Source organism: Lissotriton helveticus, chromosome 2_2, assembly GCF_964261635.1.
Source record: "Lissotriton helveticus chromosome 2_2, aLisHel1.1, whole genome shotgun sequence".
NCBI lineage: Eukaryota > Metazoa > Chordata > Amphibia > Caudata > Salamandridae > Lissotriton > Lissotriton helveticus.
Window position 1 is genome coordinate 158,041,625 of NC_136060.1, and position 20,907 is coordinate 158,062,531.

At 44.4% G+C, this 20,907-nt stretch overlaps 1 protein-coding gene across 2 annotated transcripts in view; it reads left to right on the top strand.

Annotated features, from left to right (window-relative positions):
- GUF1 (GTP binding elongation factor GUF1) overlaps positions 1-20,907 on the top strand; it is a 313,519-nt gene that overhangs the window by 50,389 nt on the left and 242,223 nt on the right. For both annotated transcript variants that reach the window (XM_078678240.1, XM_078678239.1), the window contains exons 7-8: positions 1,158-1,241; positions 7,026-7,090. In XM_078678240.1, coding sequence (XP_078534366.1) covers positions 1,158-1,241; positions 7,026-7,090 — 149 coding nt within the window. The remainder of the gene's footprint in view (positions 1-1,157; positions 1,242-7,025; positions 7,091-20,907) is intronic.

A 20,907-nucleotide genomic window follows, 5' to 3' on the forward strand; every position in this document is an offset into this window, starting at 1 on the left:
TGCAGCCCCTTTGTGAGGAGAGGATGTCAAGTAGGCTTGGTGGTCTTGAAGGCCATGGAGAGATTTTGTTCTCTTTATTGAACTTGAGTCTAAATCCAGACAAGTAGTCTTAACTGAGGACACTCCTTTGGATCGTATCATGACGTTAATTATAGACTGCCTTCCAATAATCTTCCCCCAGAAATGGCCTTCATGGAGTGGGGCATGAGTGACCCGTGGCATCTACTGTCAACTTGAGGGTTTCAACCTCAGTTTTGGTTCACATGTGGGTGTCAGGACCTCAGGCTGTCATAGGTGGATTATGTCAAAGAAATTACTCATTGTCCTTGATAGCTTGGGCTTACCTCATGGGTGGGCAATGTGTATAGTAGGTAAAATAGGATGTTGGAATGGACAGTCCAGTCTACTTGTTGTAGTAGGACGCAGGTGAAGTTTGTCATAGAGATGCTTAGAAGGTCCAGCGTTGTGGTAAGCAGTATGAAGAGCAGATAATTGTCAAAAGAGGGAATCCTTCCTCATGGTGTTTCATATTAATCTCCTGGCAGATAGAAGGGTTCTAAGAGGATGTTGTTAACGTATCTGGCTGAAGCTGCTTTGACAAAGTTGAACATCTCATTGCTGGAGAATGAGTTAGTGCTGGGTGGACAGCCGATACTGTGAAATGTGGAAACCGTCAGGAAAGCAGGTGGAAGAAGTTGAATGTTTGGGGCTGCTAAATATGCATGGCCATATAATCGGTTGACAACTTCAACGGCATCTCCTGTTGAGATTATTGTGTTAGATGCTGTTGGTTTTGGGACCAGAACATCCATTAGTGGCTGGTATGAGCCTTTCTGTAGAGAGAAAGTGTAAAGACGTGATCAACATAAATGTACAGCATGGAGAAAAAAACTGGTATGAGCCTTTCTGTAGAGAGAAAGTGTAAAGACGTGATCAACATAAATGTACAGCATGGAGAAAAAAACTCCAGGGACAGGTTGACCTGTAGTTACTATGTATAATCTACTAACTGAACTGTTTATTAATATGCACGTGGTAGTGATGAAGAAACGTCACCACACATTGCTATCTCACACCAGGTGAGCGACCCTCATGTATCTGTTGCGTGACAAGGTACCTGTTATTTTTTAGTTAAACATTTCAAATGTTTTCTGTAGATTGACTTGAAGAACGCAGATCCAGAAAGAGTTGAGAAACAAATTGAAAAGGTGTTTGACATTCCACGAGAGGAGTGTATTCGGGTAAGATGTTTACAAAGACTGTTTTTCATAAATTATAAAAAGGATGTTGTAGATGTTTTGCAAGTTGTTTATTCAAGGTGTAACCTTAATGTGTATTGAATGGGTCGGTCTTAATTATATGAATAAAGTGAAGCTCTGTTTACAGAGGTTTTTCTTGAGTTTTGGCAACAACAACGCATATCAGGCTGAAGCAAGGTGAAAGCTGATTGAACTTATTGAAATGTCTTTATTTAGAGTACACATCCGGTCCAGTGGGCGAGAAGGGGGACACACTAGCAACCGCAGCATTGTCGTACAATGCAAAAGACAAGTTTGAAAACAAACTTAAACTCGTGTCTGTATTGTCTATTATCTTATAATGTCGTGTTAAAATCTGCGCATAAAAGCATGAATTAATCAAACATTTGTGTCCAGCACGGCTGTTGTTTTGTATTAGTTTGAGGCTTCCTGAATATGCTTGCTAAATTTCTAGTAAGTCTCCGGGTTGTGCCTTGCACATTTCATAGAAACTCCCTTTCAAACCTGGTAAGTAGTGGCAAGATTTTGTGAGAACAGTGAGGCTAATAGGCATGTGAAAATCTTCTCAAGGCTGTTCTACACTTCTTCGGGGGAAGGTCTTTCCACAGGCATACTAGATATGGTTTTGCTGATAGTAGAACGTTTCTGTCACATGATTATATTTGATTGACTTGTATTAAGAGAATATATATATATTATGAATTTTTAGGTTTTGGCACCAACTGAGCATTTAATAGTGAGAGCCCTAGTCAGTTGAAATGGCAATCGTCATTTCATCATTTGCTGTGCTGATTGCTTATATACGTTCGCTACTTGGACATGAGGCATCCCAACGCGATGTGATTTTTATTTTTAACACTAGAGTGATATTTTGTTTGACAAAAAGGGATGAAGTACGTGAGGCATTGAAAATGATTGTTTGATTATTAGACAGCACAAGATTATTTAGAAGGTGTAGTAAGGTGGAATCTGACTTCATGGTTACTCCGATTTTTTTCCTGGTGTTTTGCTGGTTTTCGACTTAGTTTGACTGGGATTCTGCTAATCAGGATCCCAGTCTATTTGCATTCTCCCTAAATTGGTTGTTCTTGTACTTTAGGTACACTCCAAATTGGATTCTGGGGTACCCTTATGAGAACCTGGTATATGGTATATGGTATACTATATACCCAGGGCATAGGTACCCCAGAGGCCTCTCAGGGGCCGCAGCATGTATTATGCCAACCCTGAGAGGCCACTCAAATTGACACCACAGGTCTGCTACTGCAACCTGCGTAAGGCGGTGCATGCACCCCTTACTTAGATATAGGTTCATTATATCTACCTTATCACTTCACATATAAACCTATCAGTCACCCCTATGGCAGGTCTTATCAATCCTGAAGGCAGGGTGCTGGGTTGTATGTGAGAGGGTGCCTAGGCATTAGCAGAGCCCCTCTGCAGCCTTTGGAATCTATTCTCCGGGGATGTTCTGTGATGCAGCCATACCATATACTCTTAAGTGCATTATAACCTCGCGGTAAATGCTAACTTTAAAACGGCTGCACAGAAACCTGTTGTGTTTGGTGTCAAACACCTTGGAATTATACCTCCACACCATTAACTGGTGTGGGGGGTATGATTCCACCCTCCTAGAGGGAGAAATATGACAACACCGGTACACCAGGTACCAGCTTTCTCGACCCTGGCATCACAAGATGGATGCTGCCAGCCACAGACACGAGTCTGCCTTCATGCTGCTGGACGAAACTCCGGCAGGGGAGGCTGGACAATAGGTTTCCTGTCACAGGGAGGTGTGACCACCTCCCAGACAGGCTTTAGTGTATTGGTGCTGGATGGGTGCACTCTGTGAGTGCTTTGATGTCTGCACTGGGGGCACATTTGGTGTCCCTGTGAATAGTCCAGCTCAAACCGGTTGCAGGAGCCATTTGCTCCTGCTCTGGCACAAAACTGTTCAAAGGACATGGGTGTAGCCACCCCTTTGTCCTGACCCTCCCGTAGGTGGGTACCCAGAGTTTGTCTCACCCCTTCCTTGGGTATAAAGTAGGATTCCCTGGTTACAGGACTTTAGATTTACCTGGACGAAACTCTGCTACAGAAACCAAGTACTTAGACTATCTACACTGCGTTGGATGACTGAAGAATCTCCCTGGGAGTAAAGGAGTTAATCCCCTGCTAAGCAGGCACCAAAGACGCATCTGACCGGTTTGCAACTCCGAAGCTCCTGAGGACTCTGAAGACTTTTGCAATACAGGAGGTGGGTTTCCAAGTGTCCCAGAGGTCGACAAGTGTGCTCAGCAAACCTGAGACCCGTATCCCTCGTGGGGACAGTGCAACCCGAACCCCTGGGCACCGTGTCCATTTGCAGAAGCATCTGCTTTCCGGCAACCCCTAAAGCTGTGCTTTGGGCTACTTGTAGTCCAGACCCCGAGCAGGTATGCCACCGAAGATTACCGGCCTACACTCCACAAATCTTCCGTGGGCTGTTTTTTTGTGATTCCTCTTGAGGTCCCTTCGCAATCCCTGGTCCGTTGACCTGTGGGTCCCTGTGAAGGCAACTTTAACTTTCAGTGGGCTTACATGGTTGCTCCAGACGTGCCCTGACTCTCCATCGCTTGGGGAGCCCCCAGGACCTTGCTGGTCCTCACCAAAGCATATTTTCTCTGACCGCGTGGGTTGCAGTTGCCAAGGCTTGTTTGTGTTCAATCTGGACACTGGCCCACCAGCACTCGACATCCTTCATGGGACAGCTCGCCTGCGGACTTTGGTCGTCCTCGACATCTCCTGGTCCCAATGGCTGCAGAGTCTAGCTTCACCTCTTCTCACCAGACATCGGTGGGCATTCGTCTACCGAGCCCCTGGTCACTGGCAAGTGTCCCAGACTCTGTCTCCTCTGCTTTCAGGTTCTTCTGAGCTTCGATCCAGGCTTATATCACACCGGACACTTTTCCTCTTCACGGCAGAAGCACTTTGCAGCATCACACCATTTTAAAACGACGAAGATTCCCGACACCATTTGACACCTATGCACCCGGCTTCCCTGGGTTAGGTAACACGAGTACTCCGGTGCTCACATGGGTGCTGGCCTTAGAACCTTCTACGTTTAAAAGGGTTTGCTCAAAGTCTGTGGAGAAGTGTGGCTCACTGGTTAGAGGAGGCAGACCTGGAAGCAGAGGTCAGCCCGGGACCAGGGTTCAATTCCCGGCTCGGCGGGGTCTTGAGTCCTAAAATGTCCATGGACTCGACAATTCTCGCTCCAGTGCCTACTCGATTCACGGGTTCACACTCTGCGACTCTGGGCAATAGCTTGCTTAATCTCCACATCGGCCCCTCGCGGCGGGATGCCTGGCTTTCACCTTGCGGATACCCTGCCGGGGTTATCTCACAGGGGAATACCAGGACGGGTTCCCTAAGCAAGCGCTTAGAAACCGCTTGGTGATTTGCACTATATAAATTCCTGTACATTTACATTTACATTTACAAAGTCCTCTCCTAAGTGTCCTTAAACTTTAGAATTTCAACTGCGACTTTCCCATATAGTTGTACGAAGCTCGCGCCTGTGTTCTCAAACTGCACACGTCCCCTGTGTCACTACCTTGGGTGGTTCCTACGTGTCCCAGCGATTCTACGTGCTCTAGGCACTGTGTCTGGTCAAGTTGTGGTTGTTATACCACTTTCTTAGTATATGGTTTGTTCTTCCCCTGAGGCCCACTGTGTATTGCACTATTTACTATTGTTCTAGTGATTTAATATAGTGTGCTTTGTTCTCTAATCTCATAAAGAGGTTAGTGGAGAGTGTCACCCCCAGGTCGTGGAGGAGTCCCCATAACTGCTCGCGATGGACCATGTCAAAAGTGGACTTAAGGTCCACAAAAGTCAGATAAAGGCTACCCCCTTCCAAGGTTACTGTTTTCCAGTAAATTAATTGCAATCTAAAGATTTGGTCTATGGTTTAGATTTTAGACCTAAATCCTGCTTGTAGAGGGGTTAGGACATTCGACTCGTCCATCCATGATTGCAATCGCCCTAGAAGAACACGAGCAAATATCTTTGGATGACATCAATGAGACTAATAGGCAGATAATTTGCCGGATCTAATGGGGAGCCTTTTTTTAAAAATTGGAATAATTTCCGCACCAGCCCAAGTCGAGGGTAGCTCCATACCTTGGATAATAGCATTGAATAAGGTCTGCAGATAGGGTGCCCAGACAGCCTGTTCAGTTCTGAACAGGTCACCAGGAATTTTGTCCAGACCCGGTGCCTTATTAGGAAGTAAATAGGAATGTCCTTCCGAGCACACAATAGTCAATAATACAGCTGTAGATCAAAAAACGTATCCCTTCATTTAGTGGTTCTGCAGGTACTGTATCCAAGGTTTATTTCCATTTGTTAGTAAACAGACCAATCACAGGTCATCCGTATAACCAGTAGTCAATTCCACAGGCAATATGTGCAGCCAACACGTGTTTCGTCTTGCCTGTTCAAGGCATCAGACTTCAAAGACATTAGAGATGCCGATACCTCCCACAAGATTAGCTGGTTACAGAGGGTGAAAAGTTCTTCGGTGAATATGGGTATGAGACATTTGTGGGAAGATCCGTCAAATAACATGTTTCCCCCCCAAATGCTTTTAAAGAAGCCTACTGAGCAATTATTAGAGCTTGCAATCTGTGTTTTTCTAGCTCGTCATCACTGACCAGTATCTTCCTGGGGCATAAGTCGGAACCATTGTATGAAGATTTCTGGGACTTCATAACAAAGCCCACTGACAGGAAACATTTCTCTCAGTTTAGGACAGGTACTTTACCGATTAAAGATTTTACCAAAACCTGGCATCACTCCCTAGATAGCAAATGTCCATACTGTCAGACCATGGACGAGACAATACCTCACATTTTATTTGTATGTCCAGTATACAGCTCTCCATGGAGAAAAATGGCTTAAACCAATTTGCTTGAATATGGGCACCAGGTCGAGTACTACTGCATTGTGAATATTGAAGACCAGCACTCGGGAGGCTATTGTGATTGCCTTAGCAAAATTCTTATGTTGGGTATAGAGAATCCGACGTAAAATCGAAAGCAAGCAGACGTCGATAGCGATTATTTTTAATCAATACTTTCCATTCTGTGTTTGTCACTGTGTGATGTATTACACTTCCTAGCATGTATGGGACTCTAGTATACAGTGTGACTAGTTTTAAATGGTTTCAAAATCTAGACATAATGAAAGGCAACTCCTATAAAATCACTGCTGATGGACAGTACCGATTTGAAACTTTTAAAAACTGTACAAGCTTTTTTTTAACTAAATACAAACCTGCTTGTTTTTACCATGTATTGTTAACTTTTACGAATTGTTATTGCTAAGTTCTGGCGACAATGTATGTACTTTTCTGGTGATATTATTTATTTATTGTCTTTTATGATCAGTATGATTGAAATAAAGACTTTTTTTTAAAAATGCCAAAAAGTATTTCAGCATCTATACCTGGCTAGTCACTTGGTTGCTTCTTAGTTCATATTTTGTCCCATATGTAAGTGGTGAGATATCACATGAGTTCCTATGTGATATTTGACTTTTATATAGCCTTTGTGGTTTATATGCACTTATGACTTGCACCCCCAAAATTCTGTCAGATTGAGAATGCTGGGCGTGTGATTGACTGGTATGTCCATTCCATGTCTTGACTCCTGCAGTGTAATTTATATTCCCATACAGAATACTAAACATTACTTTTATGTTTATTTGAATATTTTCCATCAGATTTCTGCGAAACATGGAACTAATGTTGAGTGTGTTCTCCAAGAAGTGATTGCAAAGATTCCCCCGTAAGTATATCTCACTTGCATTTCATTTCTGAATAAAATTAGATCTTAGATGGTTTCAAGACATTTTAGTCCATTTAAATGGTGTATCCTATATACGTACACATACGCAAACACATTGCAAACGAAAATATGTATGCCCCAATTAATATTCATTAACACTGAATACAAAATCAAGCTCATTTGAAGAAGATTGGTGGGAAGAGGATGTCATTATTGGAAGGGATACAAACAGATGTGGACAGGATTTGCAAAGAGATTCCCAATGGCATCTCAACTGACCTGAACATCGGCTATGCCTTAATAAACAAGTCACAGTTTGGTCAAAATGTGGACTTACATTCATGAATCAGATCTCATTGACTTGAATGTTCCTTCAGAGAGCGCCAGTGGTTGCTGTACTCCATGGTAGAAGAAGCCTAAGGTTACCCCAGAAGGGGAGGTCTCTTTGCCTTCCATTGGAAACTTGAAAACAGAATATAATCTGTCCTGCTATGAACGTTTTTAGAAAAGCACATAAAAGTGACAGATGGAATGCTTGAATTCATCTCAGCCACTGGTAATTACTCAGGCCGCACCAGTGTATCATTATTTTGCACACCATGCCACCTCAGTTTGGATTCAGCCATATGCAAATCAGTCTTGACTTTGCTCCAGTGGGAACAGTCAAGCTCGAACTGCATGGCCAGGTTCTTCCTGGACTAGAGCACAAGCAAGCCAAGCACGGTTTCGCCCTTATTGGGGCTCCTCCACCAGTTTTTTTTTCTCACACAAACTTTATTGCATTTCCAATAACCATATTTTGCAGTGCTCATCCATCCGAATGGCATGTCACATTTATGTGATACAAATATGATGTATCATTTGGAATGGATATCAGCCACTTGGTGAGTTACCTAATGTGCATATTCAAGACAAAATATAACATTAATAGAACAAGTAAAACGATTCCCCTACCTCTCTTCCCACCCGCCAAGTATGGATGGTCATAAAATATGTAAGTTTATATTGGATGAGGGAATGTGTGCATCCTGGTGTGTGTACGTAAGTATTTATTTAAGTATCTGCCTTCCCATCTCAGGATCCCTCAGTGAGGAGTGTTTAAATTAGAGAAAGAGTAATCTCCAAGCGAAGTAGGGGCATTATTGCTATATGGGTATTAAGTACCAGACGTCTGCGCATTGAAACTTTCCATTAACTTGTCACAATCTAAGAAGATAGGTTCCTTGCAAAACCATGTATATTCTTCCCGCCCTAATGCTTCACTTTCCGCCTGGCCCATTGTAAAAGCTCTTCCCGCCATGTATCTACTTTGGAAGCCCGTGGGTATTTCCAGCGTTTTGTGAGCAGTCTCTTGGCCAATAGCAGGGAGAGGCCCACAAAGCGCTGAGTGACTTTAGAACTTTTCGGCAGAGGTGATAACCCCAATATGTGTGTTCCACTGGCGCAAGTCAGTCAACTCTGTTAGTACTGCTGAGCCCCCACCCCACTACTCAATCAGAGAAGGGCAAGTCCAGATCATGTGTATCAGTTCAGCGTCTGGTGACCAACAATGTGGGAACATTGAGGGTGCTGCGGTGAACATTGTGTGAGTTTTGTGTGGAGATAAGTATGCCCTGTCTAATATAGAAAATGTAATGAATTTAAATCTGTTATGTCAGATTTTCGTAGGGTATTCTATTAGCCAGCACCATTCTCTGAGATTTCTATTTGAGTCATCTTCCCATGTACCTTTCAGGGATGTGAGTGGTATCATGAGGTGTTCCCGTAGGCCCGTTAAAGCCACTTAAGTGTCTCCCATGTCCCATTGTGTGTAGTGCACGTACAATTCATAAGTGATGGGTTACACATTATCTGATACCCAGTGTTTGTGTACATAGCAGAGAATACTGGCATGCGTTAGAAATAATGAATCAGATAGGTCATACATTCTCACAAAGTCTGCGTGGAGCATGAGGGTACCATCTACGAACAGTAAACCAACAGTTGTCACCCCATCCTGTTCCCATGGAGTCAGCCTGTGTGCCGTCAATGTGCCTGGGGGGTGGGAAGGCCACAGAGGGGGATATTCTGTGCAAACGTAGCTCAACGTGTTGGAGTATTTCAGCGCCATTTTCCATTAGGCCATAGCAGTGTGCAATAAGAGTTAGTTCACATGAAGTGCAGAGATCTCAGGACATATCAATCTATGTAACCTACCTTGATGCAAGTTGATGGTTCTGTATCCAATTTCAAACAAGTTATGCCCCACAAGCCAGTGTGATAACCACTGTAATTACCCGGCTGTACAATAGGCTTTGAATCCAGATACCCTATATCTCCCCTGGAGAACAGCAACTGCAGTTTTGTAAGGCTTTCTCTGGGGCCCCAGTCTAGGTCAGTCAGCTTGGTGTTTAAATACCCATGCCAGTGGTACCAATGGTAGGTTCACAAAGTGATACAGCAAATGTGGTACCATCGCCATTTTCACCAGTGCCAACTGACCTGCTATCGATAGGGGTAATGTGACCTAAAATGACACTTGGGATCTCAGCATGTTAATTGTGTGTACGAGATTACCTTCCAATAGGTTGTGTGTTTTGCTGTATACCTGAATCCCAAGCTAATGAAAGGTATGAGGCTCCGTTTGTAGTTGTATATCACCAAATTGAAGCGTAGGCTCAGTATAAGTATTAAATAAGGAGCATACACATGAAGGTATTGCATTAATCTGCAGCCCTAACAGGAGACCAAACTGAGAAAGCTACTGTGTTCTCTCGGAGATCGTTGAGATACAGAAGCATGTTGTCAGCATATAGAGACACTGAATGCACAACGGGATCTATTGGAATCCTGGTGTGGTCTGCCATACGACGGATGCGCTGTGCGACAGGCTTCACCACCAGTACGAAAAGTAACGGGGAAAGGGGGCAACCGTGTTGGGTACACGTGCTACTCGGAATGATTTGCAGATATGGGGGCCCTTTTTGGCTCTCCCTATATGTGATGAGTATAGCAGTTTCACCCACCGGATATAGGTAGGGGGATCTCATATGACGCCAGGGCCACAGACATGTAATCCCATCCTGGAGTATCAAAGGCCTGTCAGACATCCAAGGAGAGGCAGCCAGCATATGGGTAATGGTTGCGTACTGCATCCATTATTCCAAACAGGCGCCTTATTTTCGGGTATGTATTGCGACGAGTCTCAAAACCACATTGATCTGTATGGATCAGTCGCAAAAGGAGCGAGAATTTTACTCAGAATTTTATATTCGGTGTTATGTATTGATCATGGCCTATACGATACTAATTCAATAGGTGGCTTACCGGGTTTTAAAAGGGACTTCACAAGAGCCTCCTTGGTAGAGGAGGGCAGGGTCCCCACAGTGAGGGACGTATTATATAATTTTTCCAATTGTGGCACCATTTTTGTGGCATAAGTGGAATAAAAATGTATCTGGAATCCATCAGAGACTGGCACCTTTTGCGAGCCAATTTTCTGATGGCTACCCAAATCACATTAGTCGTGATACAAGCTGCTAGATCCTCCTTCTCAGGTGCGGAAACTGCAGGCAGAGCTGACCGGTGTAGAAAGTAAGAGAGCTCCCTGGGGTTGGGGGATGGAGGATTTGTGTATAGATCAATGTAGTAAGTTGCGGAATGCTGCGTTGACCTCTAATTGTGTTAACACTGGTACCCGTGTGGGAGTGGTGATTGATAAGATGGATGTGGGGCAAGTTCTGGTCTAATTAAACGAGCTAGAATTGTGGCCGACCTGTCGACTTCTGTGTGCGTTCTCTTAGTAAAGGCTCTCTGGTCAATCAGTCGCAAATGTTCTAGAAGCTCAGCGTGTGCGATTCTAGCTTCCTGCAAGTCATCAGCTTTTTCACAATTCACGCTTGCCTCCACCTCCAGAGGGCCCAGCCTATCTTCTAGGCATGTGAGTTCCCTAGTGACATTGTGTCTAGCACCCACCACTGCGCCAATCGAAGCGCTGCGCACTACTACTTGTAAAGCTTCCATTCCACCAATGGTGGGGACGATATGTCGGTTTTTTCAGAGAAATACGAATTAATGGTTGAGGCCAGTGAATCCCCAAACACATTGTAATCTAATGGTCGCTGCTGTAGGCGTCAGGTTGGTACTGGAGCAGGAAGCCGACCCCATGAGAGTGTAATCTCTAGAGTGTTGTGATCTGATATTGTTTTGCAGAGATATGTGGCATGCGTGATCGAAGGGTGGAGGTGTTGCAGACAGAGGAATCTGTCCAGGTGAGAGTGAAAGGCATGAGAGTACGAGTAAAAGGAGTATTCACGTAAACCTACATTACGTTTACGCCATATGTCAGTCAAACCCAAGCCATCCACCCAAAGACGCAACTCCTTAACCAGCCACACTGTGCCTGCTCCAGGGAGAGGTGGGTGTGAATGATCCAGATTTGTATCTAATACAGCATTGAAGTCCCCACCCAGTAACCAGGGATAATGAGACCAGTCCACCTATGCGGTAGACAGGTGCACCAGGCAGGGGCGGCTCCTCCATGTGCGCAGAGGAGCGTTGCCCCACTGCTTTCTTGCAGTGCAAGAAGCAGAAACATAAAATAGTAGCAATACCATTTTAGGTTTCTGGTTCAAGCACTGTGACTAAGCAGAAGAAGGGTTTTGTTGGGGGTGGGTGGGTCAGGGAGGAGTGGCTAGCCCAATGTTGTGGACGCTGCCTGTCTGGTCGGCCCCAGGGCCGACCAAATCAGTCATGTGCACAAGCATGTCATGCGAACACTCCCATTTTCTCCATGTAGGCTGCATGCAACCTGCATGGAGAAAACAACCTTTCCATAGATGCCTGTGGGGCGGCTTCCCAGCCAATCACAAGGCTGCCATTGCAGCGTTGTGATTGGTTTAGGGGAGGGGTGGGAGGCTCCAACCAACCATTCGCAAGCACTTTCTGGGTTATCAAAAAAATGGGAACGTTGACCGTGAATTATTTTAAGTTTGTCTGGGAATAAAAGTGTATCGATTAGGCCGGCATCATGTAGGTGTCTTTTAATTTCCTGAAAGGAGGCACGCTTATGCTGTACAGCAATTGTGTAGTCCAGGAATATGGAGATCCTAGCGTCATTGATGAGAATAGGTGTTTTTTCTCAGGCCGCTTGTAGTTGAACATCCGAGTCCCAAAAATTGAGGATCTTGGCTACGAAAGGTCGAGCAGATGCACCGGGAATGGGCTTCCTGATGGGGACTCGGTGTGCCCTTTCCATTGTGAACATGACAAATAGGCAACTATGGGCTATCTCCTTCCGGAGGTGATCCTTAATGTGTTGATTTGCGTGGGGGCCCTCCATTTGGTGCATGATTTGTACCTCATGGTCTTTGTTGGTCAGGACTACAGTGGCCAGCGTGGTCTTGTTAGGGTAAAAACTATTTGCCAACTTATGGTAGTCATCCTTTAGTAGGCTGATGTCTGTGGTGATCTACCCAGTTGCTGTGAAAGAGAGGTCCGGGAGTCACGCACATCCTGAAAAATAACATCCAATTTGTTAACTGAAAGTGTTGCCAGCACAGTGCTTATCACTGAGGGAATGAGTCTGTGAGCATTCAGAGGGCAAGGAACAGGAGCGGAGGGACATGATTTTTGTTTTTTGTACAACCCACTCTTCCTGATCGGGTGATAGCTGGTTCAGGCAGTACAGTGAGTGAATCTATTTTGCTGTGTGCTGTATTATGGGCGACACAGTGCACAGTTTATGTTCTTGGGCCCCAACTTGGGACTGACTAATATTGGCAATGGGTGAAGACAAAGGAAAGGGTGAGCCATGGGGTTGGCAGAGTGTGCACTAGACACAGGAGAGTGGCAGGCCAACTGGTAACTTGTCTATACAGACTTCACTTTTGGTAAATCAAAGAGGGGGCAAGTGCTAAAGGGACAACGAGGTTTAGACACAGTGGAATTGGGCGATGTCCTTAGAAAAAGTAAGCCGGGTGCCTTTTAGGGAGGGTTCACCCTGTATATTCCATACCTTACAGGTAATACAGCTTGAGGGTCACCAAACTCGTTGCTTAAAAGCCCTCTGATTAGCGCCTCATACACAAACGTGCAGGACGACCTGGTGTCAACTCTCCAGTTGTTTTGCCTTCAGCAGGAGGCCCAACTCACACCCACAGTCAAGCAGCTGCCGCGCACCCCTATTAATGGCCCGGCTGGGCCCACGTGCTGAACCAGGGGGACACTTTACCCCGACACTCAGAGATTGTGATCAAATAGTGGGCTCAATTATACGTCCTCGCCGCAGGCATCATCCAGGTAATTGGCCTTGTGTATGGGGGCAAAGGGTCAGGAGGCGAGGCCCTCCAATACAAGGTAGCTAGATTCAGTTCGTCCCCCCTAGGATCTCCAGGGGACCGCAAACACCACCTCGGGCCGCTTCTCACATTGGTGTCATGTGGTAGTTGTAAAGCCAGGCAGGATGTAGGCTGCAACGCCGCACGGGGTAGGAGCCACACCAGCCCCCTCAGGCAGAAGTAATGCCGGATGCGCAGCATCCCCCGCCGCACTCAGCCGCACAGCAATGATGGGGGAATCTGCTGTCCACCCTGCGGGGCCACACCGGGAACCCGGGGCTGCAACCAGTCAACTAGGCCGCATGACCTGTCCAGCCCACACCCAGCCACCATCCTGTAAAGTGAGTATCTTTATGTTAAATAAATAACATAAGCAGGAAATAGTCGTTTATCAAATCCTTGAGGTTTATTCTTAAATAAAGTGGCATAAATACGGGAGCGCGTCTGAACCTTTTAATGTCCAACAGCTGAGTGTGTAATACAGCAGTTGGAATACATTTGTTAATATTCTCCACGAGCGATACACTTTTGAAGAGAAACACTCTCTTCAAAAGTGCGCGCCATGGAATCAATCACTGCATCACCAAGTTCATTAACATAGAAGAAGTACAAAGAAACTTACTTGTACTCTACATCTTCTCCCTTTTTTACACAAATGAAAAGAACAAAGTTAACAAAAATTCAAACAAATTTAAGATAAATAATAGTCTTTAAACGTGAAGGAAAAGAACAATTCCTATGACTCCTAGATGTGAGAGTCAAAGAAGCATTAGAAGAGTTGGGTACAATATAAGGATCAATAATAGGTTCAACATCCAAATCAGAATTGTTATCTGAAGTGCAAAAGTTTTGAGCAGTAAACAAACTATTATCATCAGAAGAAGTACCTAAAGGAAAATAAGAGAAAGAAGAAACATCATCAACATGTTTAGTTGTAAAAATCTTTTTTGCTTGTTCTGAGGTAAGTTTAACAATCACCCGTTTATTCCACCACCCTTTTTTGTCAAAAAAAAAGAGACCCTCTTGAAACTTTTAGAACCTGAGTAGGTAATGAAAATTTCGACATACCTTTTCTAACTCTGTCATGAAATTTGACCATAACCCAATCCCCAACTTTAAAATTTTGTGATGAGGAAATAACCTTAGAATCAAAATTCTTCTTTTGAATCATCTGTTGACTTGACACATTTTTCTTAATAATATCCCTATCATGACAAGCTAAACAAGGTTTGTCTTTAATTTTCAAATCTTTGATCCAAGATGGGCAAATGTTCCCATTTGGATTACGTTTCTTTAATAATCTAAAGGGAGAAATCCCCGTGGTGCAATGAGGAATGCCAAATATGACCACAACTTCCTCCTAAGAAACTCTTCCACTTTAGAGGCAATAGCAGTCTATATTCCTTCTTTAATAAATGTATTCATCCATTCTATCAAACCATTTGAAGAAGGCGAATAAAGTGCCACCCTGAGATGCTTTATATCATGAAATTAAAAAAAATTCAACCATAGAAGAACAAAAGTGAGAACCATTATCACTCACTATTTCTCTAGGAGGACCCTCTGAAAGAAATACTTTGTTAAAAAAATGAACAACTGTTGATGAATTAGGATTTTCACAAAACTCAAATTCACACCACTTGGAGTGATAATCAATCAGTGATATGATGTAACGTTTGTCAGTGGGCAAAATCTCAAACGGTCCAGAAAAATCAATAGCTAATTTGTGCCAAGGTTCTTCTGGCAAAGGTACTGTATGCAAAGGCAATTGAGGTGTCTTCCAATGCTTGTCTGATACCAGACATGTGGCACAAGAATTAATCCACAAAGCGACATCTCTATCGCGACCAGGCCACCAAAAATGTTCCTTTAACTTTCTTGAAGTACCCCCAATTCCTAAGTGTCCCTGATGAGCTGAATTGAAAAGTCTGTTACGAATGTCATTAGGAGGGACACATAGATCACTTCTAAAAACAACATCATTAATGATTGAAAGTTCTTACGAAATTTGTGCATAAAGTTTTAAGGAAGCAGGAAGGGCGCAAACTTTCGGCCAACCTGAAACAATCATGTTTTTAACAGCAACTAATACTGTGTCCTCAGAATAACTTTTCAACCAATCAGCCTCTGAATAGAAAAAGGTGATAATACTAACTCTTCAATTGAAGCTACTACACATTCTATGTCGTCTGCATCACAATTTCCATCATCATCATTCTCAAAACTTAGTCTTGATAGAGCATCTGCCCGTGAATTATTACCTCCTGATGTGTTTTTTACGGTAAAATTATACTCAAGAAGTCTTGATAGAATCCTAACCAGTCTGGCAGAAGCCTTTCCTGTTCCGTTCCGATTAAGAAGATGTAAAAGGGGTTTATGATCACTAAGAAGTGTGAAATGTGATCCCCAAATATACGTCTTGAACTTTTCTACAGCCCAGGAACAGGCAAGAGCCTCTCTCTCAATGGTGCTGTAGTTTGATTCAGCCCCACTGAGAGATCTCGATGCAAAACGCACAGTATTTTCTTTGTAACCATTCCTTTGACAAAGTACTGCACCTAAACCTTTTTGACTTGCGTCTACTGAAATAGTGCATTTTAAACCAGGGTTGAAGGAAGACAAAGCCGGTGCTTGAATGAATGAATGAATGAATGAATGAATGAACAGGCTTTTATATCGCGCAGCTATGCCCAATGGGCGTCAAGGCGCCTAACTCAAAACAACCTAGCAGGGGCAGTCAGAAACAAGAACTTACTGGTATGCTTTAATGAAATACCAGGTCTTCAACGCTTTCCTGAAGAGATCAAGGGAAGGCTGTAATTTAATCTCCAGGGGGAGTATGTTCCATAGCTGGGGTGCAAGGATGGAAAAGGCCCTGCTCCCCCATCTAGCCTTCTTAGCGCGTGGGACCACCAGTTGATTTAGCTCAGATGAGCGCAAACACCTGTTTGGAACATACCTCGTAAGCAAGGATCCCAAAGCATCAGTCGGACCTGCCTTTAAGGCACGGTACGTGAGGCAGAGAAGTTTGATTGAAACTCTTGAAGAGATAGGGAGCCAATGGAGACTCTTCCTAGCCAAGGTCATAGAGGACATCCAGGGCAGGGCCAGTACAAAACGCGCCGCCGCATTCTGTACAACCTGCAGGCGCTGCAAAAGGCACTTGTTGGTCCCGGCATAAAGTGAGTTGCAGTAATCGAGCCGTGACCCGACAAGGGCAATAGCAACCTGCTTACGTGCCTGAGGGGAAAGATAATGGACAATTCTTTTAAGAGTCCTAATGACACCCCAACAGGTGGCCACGGTCCTATTGACCTGGAGTTCCATAGAAAGCCGGGTATCAAAAATGACGCCAAGATTCCTTGCAGAATGTGTCGGAGTGGGGCAGATGCCTAAAGACGAGGGCCACCACTCGCCTGACCACAGGCCCTGGTCTTTCCCAAAGACCAGGACTTCGGTCTTGTCGCCGTTCAACTTTAGGGAGTTGAGAATCATCCACTCTGCAACGAGTTGCATGCAGGACCTAAAGTTGAACGCGGCGACATCCACCGAGTGAGTCAGAGACACCATAATCTGCGTGTCGTCAGCATACGACACTACCTCCATCCCCTGAGATCTTACTAGTCTTGCAAGGGGGGCCACATAGATATTAAACAGGGTCGGGCTCAAGGCTGACCCTTGTGGCACCCCGCATTGCAAAGACTTTACAGGGGAGAGGTAGTCTCCAAGCGTTATACGCTGCTCTCGTTGGTGAAGAAAAGAGCTCAGGAGACTAAGAGCTGGTCCAGCTACCCCTGCCTCCCTTAGCCTGGATGTTAAAGTCGAGGGAGACAGGGTATCAAAAGCTGCTGTAAGATCCAGCAGGACTAGCACGGTAGATTGACCCAAATCCACCATCCGGCGGATATTGTCCGTGACCATGGTCAAAGCGGACTCCGTGCTGTGAAGCTTTCTAAAGCCATGTTGGGACCCATCCAAGAACCCTGAGGAGTCAAGGAAGTTGGAAAGATGGCAATTCAGGTGGGCCTCCAACATCTTAGCAGGAGCCGGCAAAAGGGATATTGGCCTGAAGTTCTTCAATATACCCGGATCCAGTGTGGGCTTTTTGAGGAGAGGTTTTACTGCAGCTCTCTTCCATATCGCAGGAAAAATACCCTGTTCCATGGCTCCATTCATTATTTCCAACGTCGGTGGAAGAATAATGTCCCTACATTCCTTTAGTATTTTCAAAGGAACCGGGTCCAGAGGAGAGGCTGATTTTGTTTTATCTAGGAGGAGGTTGAGTCCCTCGAGGGAGAGTGCAGGAAACCGATTGAAGGTCTGAGGGGCAACAGCCTCCCAGGATTCGAGAAGTTTAATTCTAGAGGAGTTCGTCTCACTCAAAGAGATCCTCTGTAATTGCAGAGCTAGATAGATATCATCTATTTTTGTATAGAAGAAATCTGAGATATTATTACATAGCTCCTGAGAAGCAACTACAGGATCAGGAGCCTGGAGGGAGCACAAAGAGTCAACGATCTTAAAAAGCTCTTTAGATGATGTAAGGGAACAGGTTAAGTGTGTAAAATAACCCTGTTTCTCCTTAATAACTCTGTTTTTATATTCTCGTAACAGGCCCTTGTATGCTTCTCGATCCTTGGGATCCCACGATTTGCGCCATCTCCGTTCTTTCTTTCGACATTTTTGTCTAAAAGCTCTCAGTTCATCCGTAAACCAAGGGGCTGTAGGCTTAAGTCGCGCCACCAGTTTGGATGAAGAGGGGGCTAACTCGTCTACTGCTTTATTCATAGAGACAGTGAGTTCTTAAGCCGCCTCATCCACCGACCGCTGGAGAGTGATATTAACATTTGGGATGAAAGGGGCCAGCACCTCACTCGTAAAATTCCTAAAACTTCTTTTAAGACGATTCCTATTAGTACCCATGTTACCCTTCGTACAAGGAATGTCCAGAGAGAAAGGGACTGCTAAATGGTCGGACCAAGTTATCGGTACCGGCATGGAGACAGTTAATCTGGGGTCGTTGGAAAATATCCCATCAAGGATATGCCCCGCTTTATGAGTCGGGTGAAGTACCTTTTGAACAAAATCACATGCCTCAAGGGAATTAACCAAGGAGGATGTGTCTTTAGAGGCCATGTCTTCCAGGTGAAAATTCATATCACCCAGAATGGTAAATTGAGATCGACCAAAGTATGGTTCCAGGATTCTAAACAGCTCAGTACCAAAATTGGTTCTGGAACCAGGAGGCCTGTATAAAAGGATTCCTGAAAAGGAGCTCAACGAGGCACTCGCAATACAGAAGTATAGGGCCTCAAAAGGATCCGAGGGGATGGATAGGCTTTTTATAGTGCAGGAGAGTGTGGACTTAAAAAATATAGCCAGTCCACCACCTCTACAGCGCACTCTGTCCAGCCTCTGGAATGCATATCCATCCGGTATAGCCAGTAGGAGATCATGGCCAGAGGAATCCGAGGCCCATGTCTCGGTAACAAAGACCCAATCGGGTTGACTCATATTTACAAACTCATGGAATTCTATACCATGCTTGATGAGAGACCGTGCATTAATCAGAAAACCCTGTTTGGGTTGGGAGAAGGGCCGACCAGGAGGAGGGAGAACGAAATTGCCAAAAGCCTGAGTGAAAAAATTAAAAGAAGACTTACACGAAGGACAAGCCCGTGCCTGACAGATGGCCTCCGGGGAGAGCCGATGATGGCACTGATGTACAGGGGGTCTAAATAGGAGCAGATCACGCACCAAATCATCCCTGGGATGACACGTAGATACAGCGAGAGCTCCGGAGTCCAGCACGTCCCGCAGCCCGTCCTCAGCGCGGACGGGCGCAGACGGGCTGAACTCTGGCGTAACTCCGGCGTCAGTCCGGCGTCCCCGCTGCGCGTGACCGCTGCGCGTCAGCATGACCCGTTTAAATACACGCCTAGCGTCCTAACGACGACTAGAGCGTGAAGCCTACCTGCTAGCGCCAAAAAGCGGCACCATCTACTTCAAAGATGGCGCTGCTGCGAGGAGCTACGCCGGGAAGCGGACCCGCCCAACAGCGGTGTGATTCACCAAGTTAGAGTGTAGGTAAGGGCCAGGCACTAATATTAAAACACACAAAGTGATAAAAGGCACAAATCAGGAGAAAACGAAGTAAATTTTAAAACTAGCAGCAGCTCAAGTTCTGAGGCGCACAGCGCGCTGACACAGGTCAAAAATCAACAATAACCTGCTTCAACAATAACCTTTTTTTACCAGATTAAAAGCACAGTTTGCTTCCTCAGACCATACAAACTTTACCTCTTTTTTAAAAAGAATGCGAAGGGCTGAACAAGTTGAGAGTAATTTTGTGTAAATCGGGAATAAAATTCTGCTAAACCAAAGAATGATTTTAGTGAGTCCTTATCTTTAGGGATGGGAACATCATAAATCGCCTCTGTAAGACAAATTTTAGGTTTAATTCCCTCAACAGAAATGCTATGTCCAAGATAATCTTACTCCGTTACCAAAAATTTGCATTTCTTTTCACCCAGAGTTATACCAACTTCCTTAAATCGTGATAACACTTTTCTTAAAGTTTTTAAATGTTCAGATATGTTTTTAGAATGTATCAGAACATCGTCCTGATAAGCTTGGACATTTTCAATGTCATCCAAAATTGTATCCATGAATTTCTGGAATATACTGGCAGCGGATGCCAATCCAAAAGGAAGCCGTAAATATTCAACTGCTCCAAAAGGAGTTATAAATGTGGTGAGCTCAGATGATGATTTGGTGAGAGGAATCTGATGATATGCACTTCTGAGATCAAGAAGTGTAAAAATCTTTGACTCAGAAATACCTGTAAGTAGTTCTTGGATCTTGGGTAATGGATGACAGTCCACAATTATATTTTGGTTTAGACAACGTAAATCCGCACATAAACGGATGCTGGAGTCCTTTTTTTTAACTACAACTATGGGACTGACCCAAAATGATGAATCTGTGGGCACAATGATGCCCTCAGATACCAATTTGTCCAAAACTTTTTTAATTCATCTCTCACATTTAGTGGAATGTTCCTTAATTTGTGAACAACTGGAAGAGCATTAGGTTTTAATCTAATTAAGTGTTCAAAATGTTTAATATTCTCAACGGATTATTGAAAACTTCAGGAAACTCAAATATCAAATAATGAATTTAATTGTTTTCAATATCATTCACCACAAGAATTGGAGTATCATTTATTTGGACTGGTGAATTGAAGCAGGTACTAATTTTAGTCCCATTTTAGCAAGATCTTGCCAACCAACAATGCATTTGCCATCAATAGCTACGTAAACCTTTGTTAAAGTACATCTTCCTAAACATGAAATTTTGGTTAAAAAATATCCCAACAGAGGAGGAGCTTCGCGGGCATCCAAGATGGTTGCGTGAGCACAGAGCTCCCGGGACCCTCGCCGCCCTTCGCAACTATCCTGACATATATCCTGATTTCGCAGATGGGCTTTTGAAGATGTG